This window comes from Cyprinodon variegatus, unplaced genomic scaffold (assembly GCF_000732505.1).
Source record: "Cyprinodon variegatus isolate N-32 unplaced genomic scaffold, C_variegatus-1.0 Scaffold384, whole genome shotgun sequence".
In the NCBI taxonomy this organism is placed as follows: Eukaryota; Metazoa; Chordata; class Actinopteri; order Cyprinodontiformes; family Cyprinodontidae; genus Cyprinodon; species Cyprinodon variegatus.
In genome coordinates, this window is record NW_015150837.1 from 29,757 (window position 1) to 35,756 (window position 6,000).

At 41.4% G+C, this 6,000-nt stretch overlaps 1 protein-coding gene across 1 annotated transcript in view; it reads right to left on the reverse strand.

Moving 5' to 3' along the window:
- The window catches only part of cep112 (centrosomal protein 112kDa), a 108,272-nt gene that overhangs the window by 25,694 nt on the left and 76,578 nt on the right, over positions 1-6,000 (reverse strand). The window contains exon 19 of the mRNA XM_015387031.1: positions 919-1,101. Coding sequence (XP_015242517.1) covers positions 919-1,101 — 183 coding nt within the window. The remainder of the gene's footprint in view (positions 1-918; positions 1,102-6,000) is intronic.

The window sequence follows — 6,000 nt, forward strand, 5'->3', positions numbered from 1 at the left end:
GAAAATAGAAAAGAAAAATATTGTCTTTTTTGTAAAAAAAATAAAAATAAATGGTTTGAGTAACTCATTTAGAGCTTTTTCTCCAAAATAAACCAAAAATGTTACACCTAGTATGTCCTTTCCCAAGTATTCCTCTCCAGCCAAGGTCCAATAAATAAACATTTTGCATGCTGACAAATTTTATTTCTCCACGAAGCCTGACAAGCCAAACACAATCCCAGTTGGGGGCTGGTTTATCAAATAGCTTCCCACAGAGCACCAATCTAACACCCGGGCTGGAGAGCGCCCAAGACCCCGCGGAGGGGTTTAGGCTGAAGACCTGCTGTTTTTGGGTAAATCTGAACAAAATAGCAGCCCCCCCTCAATGTCTGACACATCCATTGATTCAGATCTAGAATCCATACAGTCATTGTGAATGAAAATGCTGTAATAACAGTATGAAAATGCGCTTTCTGGAAGGAGAAGGCTACCCGCGGGGAGAGGACAAAGCCCCGTGAAGGAACAACAGTTCGCCTGGGGTTTGGGAAGCTTCCTAGGGCGTCTAAAAGTGTGGATTTAAAAATCAAAACAAAATATAGCATGGAATTAGACACAACAGACAACGTCACCATTTCACATCCAGAAATTTGCTTTGGTATTTAATAAAGCAAAACTAATCTCAAAAAGTTAGATTTATTGTAAGTACTTTAGTTTAGTTAATTTTGTGTTTGATTTTCTATGTAAACATCCTTTTCTTAAATAATTGGCATTCAGAAAGTCAGACATGTCTCCCTTCAAGTTTAAAAGTGTACCAACCCGCTGTGCTTTAGAAACCCCAGGACAACGTCAATGGGCTAAATACGAAATGGTTATCCGCGGGAGAGCGACGGGTCAGTGTGTGTCTGCGCCTGTGAAGGTGGATCTGTCGAGACCCCCTACCTGGGCATCGCGCTTCCTCCACTCCTCAGCGTGTTGCTGGTGTTGTTGCAGGGTGGCCCTGGCCTGCCTCTCCAGGCTGCCCGCCTCCCGCTGGTGCTCCTGGACCAGGTTCTCCTTTTCCGCGCTGTGCTGCTGCTGTAGCCGCATCCTCTCCTGCTCGTGCTGCACGCGCTGCTCAGCCATCTGATTGGACAAGCCGGCAAAAAGAGACTTCATCAGCCAACACACGCGCTCAGAACCCTGTCGTCATGACAACCCGTCCATCTACACTTTCATCCTTTTCCTTCTTGGTTCCGTTTCCTTCCACCACTTTCATCCAACCAGATCGCTGTACTAATTAGGCATGATTAACGAGGGTGTGGAGAAAAAAAGCAGAAACTTTTCTGCATCCTCATATCATTAGACGTGGAGACATAATGTGACGAGTTAACGTCTATCCTGCTCCCTCAAACCCTCAAGGCTCCCACTGCTAATTGCACGGACTGGCCGTTAATGTCCAAGTGTCTCGCTTCAGACCGGTCTCTCTCGTCCCATTCTGAGATCGGCATATGAATGAGCCGTATATTCCTGGGATGGAAAAAAGCTGGTAGGGGTTAGCCATCTGGCTGCAGTAACCACCCCATGCTATGCGCTTGACAGCATGTGAAAATCGGCTTAGGGGAAGAATATGATTCTTATAATCCGAAAAAGTAAGAAAGTTGGAGGGCAAGAGGCTTAACAATTCCTGGGAATACTTGGAAGATAATATCTAAATGGCGATTGGTAGATATTTAAGGTTTGTGCTCCTAAAGTGAGATGTCCCCTGTTGAGGGGCGAAAGTTATAAATGGAAAGCTTGGTTTTAACACACATCCTAAAGACTTGATTTACAAAATACCCTCAAACCAAAATAGAAAAGAAATCCCTTCTAGCGGTAAAACAAAACCCATCTACTTTTTTACGGTTTTATCATCCCGTCAGCTTAGCAAGTCTGTTTTTCTAGCTGAGCTGTAAGAGGAATCACCTGCTGGGATGTGAGGCTGGCCGGTGAAGCTCCCAAGCCTTTCCCAGACTCTGTTCTGTTCCCACTCCCCTGCGGTGGAGTGGGGGACAAGAGACCCCCACACATCTCACCGCTCAAACCCAGCCTGAGTCCTGAAAGGACAGAAGGGGCCCAGGGCCCATTTGCCTCCCTGCTTTGAAGCTAATCCTCACCCATTGTGCATGACGGCACCCTACCTGGCCATCCAGAGGAGCGTAGATGGACAACCTCTGTGCCCGATGCCTGCTCTGTCCATGGCATTGGCTGTGAACACTCAGCTGTTCAGAGTGGTTCATGAATGAGGAAACACCAACAAGAAGCTGTACGTCAACCTCAGAATGTAGGGAAGGTCATAAAGACATTCATTTTGGCATCCAAAGATTAGGTCTATGGATTTTGATATACATGAAATTGGTTAATTGAACTGAAATATGATCCCAAACACACCACTGCAATACTACAACCCAATGAAAGAGAGGAGATCAATAAGGACAAAGGAAAGGAATGAAACTGGGACAAGAAATGAAATAATGGCAGATAAAAGGGAGGTAGAAAACAAAGAAAGGGATCGAAAAAGGATGCAGGGACAGAACAAAGGAACACGTCAGGAAGTTATGAACAATGGAAGAACAGGGAGTAATGGAAAAGAAAGAGAGAGAGCGAATAAAGGGGGGCTGTGGAGGTACAAGGATGGAGGAAAGAAAGGGGAAACACAAATGCTCAACATTTAGACAATGCAACAGAGAATAAAACTGAACATGAAAATATACTTCCATTGTTAGACAAACATGCAAATTAGTGAAATCACATTCCCAACTTTGTCTGACAGCATAATGACTCTGCCATGATGAGCTAATGTTTGCCAAACACCCAGAGACAAAGATAGAAAAGGTTTTTCCAACAGCGTGGGTCAGGCAGATCGCTACTTCATTTTGTCTTTTAAAACATAATCATGTTTAATAATGGTTAATATCAAAGTTAAAATATAGAGATCATCCTCCATGCTGCTACTAGAAATACTGATACGGGGGGAAACCCAACAGCTAATACGTCAAGCGGCTTCTCACTAAAAACACTCAGCAGCTGCAAATGCAGACAAAGCATAGTGCTCCAGAAGAGTCATTAGATTTAAGCAAGTTACACCCGATGGGCTGATAAGGTAAACACAGCAAGATGCATCTCACTGCAGATTAATGGAGGACAACATGGCCCAGCAAAGAGTGCTGAGAGACATTATGAATGAGACTGGGCAGTGAGGTAAAAGGGAATATTTGCTCTGAAGAGAAAGAACAACATCCCGCGAAAAGAAAGAATGGCTTCAGGTGTGAAAAAGATGAACATCTCCTCTCCAGGGTTTGATAAACAGAGTGTGGATAAAAGGATACTAACGCTTTCAACTCTGTAAACTGGATTTCTTTATCATTTAAAGCTCTAGTATGAAGTCTGAAGGGTAAAGCTGTGGAGCGTTTCCTCTCAGTATTTAAGCTCCTGTCTCCAAACCAGCTATAAGACCTCTCTGATCCAGAAACCAGGCCCAAGAGCATGGAGGGTCAGCTGGCCAACAACTCCCCTCTGATCCATTTCACCCACTTAAAGCCGCCTTAGAGGGAATTTCCTTTTTTGACCGACGACATTACCGTGACCTCTTCAGTCTTGTGACACTGATCTCTCTGGAGCGGGAAACAACACAGACATGCAGGCCTGAGACACACACAGATAAAGAGCTAAAAAGCTTCAGTGAAAAAGCAACCAAGATGAAATAGCTTTTATAAATAATAAAACATCTTCCTTTCTATTTAAATACGCATTACGAAAAACTGCTGTCAGAATATCACATCAGCCAGACAGATCAATCGTCTCTGTTATCTCAAAGACAAATGCCTTCCTCATTAGTGTGTGGTCTCCCTCATCCGCCATTTAACAGCTAAAAAAACGTTATTTTGCTAAACTGCTTTTTTTATATGCACAAGAAGAAAAAAAACGCTGTAGAAAAAACAATCCATTTTAGTTTGCTGTAAAAACCCATTTAATGTGTTATAAAAACAAGCTAAAATGTCTTTTTGATGACTTAACCTGTATTGTTTGATTATATTAACAATGTGTTTTTCTATCAGTCTTTAGCAATGAAACATTCCTTTTCTTGAGAAATGGTTATTGCATTTCAAAACAACAGTTCAGCCATGTGCAAAAATAAGTGACTGCTTTCCTCTCTACTTGGAAATAACACTGGCCTCATATCCTTTCATTCACATCAATCTACCGCAAATTACACGCAGCCTAAACTCCATCTGGCCAGAAAATGAGAGTTACTATGCTTGTTAAGGCACAGGTTTGGTGCTGGTTTAGTACTTGGGGAGCAATCAAGCTGTGGAAACATAAGGGAAAATAGAGATTTTACAGTAGTTAGTACTTATGGTGTGTCACATGGTCACACTACTAGATGTTAGCATGCAGTGGCAAACTTTTTTATAACTGTCTCTTTAAAATGTCTTTGATAAATAATTTGACAATAATTGTGTTACCAGAACTGGCATATGTAGAACCCTTAAGAATTCTTGCACTGTTGTTTACAATTGTTTAATCTTACATCTAAAAATCAAACCTTTATTTCAGCCTTTTATTTTAACGCTACAAATGTATTTAGTATGCGAAAAAGAAAACGTCAAATTTAATAGTCCAAGTGAGGACCCATCATCAGTGTTCGAGCAGATCTAGCATCACAGATAACCATACTTTTAGTTCTTTGTTTTACACCAAATCAACTACATATATTTGCTTTAAAAAAAGCTCAGTCTTAGTCTGCTGAGGAAAGACAAATGTTAAATGTTACAGGACATGTTAACTGCTTGAAGTAGGGCAAAAAGTTGATATTTTACAAATATTGAGAAGAAAGGAAATAATGAAACTTCTTTATAACAGGATCTATTTAAAAATTCTTATTTTTTGTGCAAATTAGTAAGCTAGTTTTCAGATATTTCTTGTGGTTATTTACAGTAAAAACTGTGGGTGCTGTGTGACATTTGGGACAAAGTGTCATGGTTTTGGTTCTGTTGTGCTTTCCTTTGCTCCATGTTTCCTAGTTTCCTAGTTTTATTGGTTTAATTCCTGTTTTATTGTAGTTTCTAGATTTATGTTAGTTCTAAGGTTTTTCTGTTGTCCTTTGTTGCCCTCTTGTGTGTGTGTGTGTGTGTGTGTGTTCCTTTCCCCTTGGCTTCCTTGTTGTCTCCTCTCACACCTGCTTCTTATCTGCTCGTTAGCCCTGCCTTTGTCTCAGTCAGCTATTTATGCTCTCCCTCTGCTGTCACTCCTTGTTGGTTCCTTGTCGTTGCTGGTTTCTCAATGCTGTTTCCTTCCTACCTCGTCTCTCCCTGGCTCCTCGCGATTATTTCCCCCTGATGTCTCCATGGTTCTGGTCTGTGTTACATATTAAGCTGAATTTTGGATTCCTGCCTTTGTTTAACTATTTTCTCTGATTAAATCTACAAGAACTCACCTCTGCCTCTCTGCCTCTGCATTTGGGTCCACAAACACCAACCAAAACGTGACACAAAGCTTTGATTCAGAGGTGCCTTTTTATAATTATTCTAAATGTTGTATATTGCTACTCTCAACTATATTGCTATAGCTTTAAGAAGAATGCAAGCTTGTTGGCTCACTGCAATAAGAGCTTCTAATGAAAGATGTGGCTTTGTCAGCTCTTCATTGGTTCAGCAGCTTTATTGAGGCAAATAGATGTCTAAATGTGTGAGTTCAGGACATTTATTCACTGTTGTGCCTGCTGTTAGCATATCTTAGTGCTAAATGAAAATGAGCTTCTTTGGTTTCCAACTTTGACTTCCACCCCTGGAAGTTGGGAAAAATCCGCAGAAAAGCCAAACTTTTGTACAAGTCCCATGGTTCAAAGCATGGGGATAAAGTAGCGGCTCATCGTCCAGAAAGTACGGTATTATTTTTGGTCTATAACACGCAGCTCTAGCTTGAAGCAGTTTGATTTAATAAGCTTCAACACCAGCTGCTTTGGTTAAATGACAAGAATGGCTAAGAGAAACTGGTGTCTTTTTT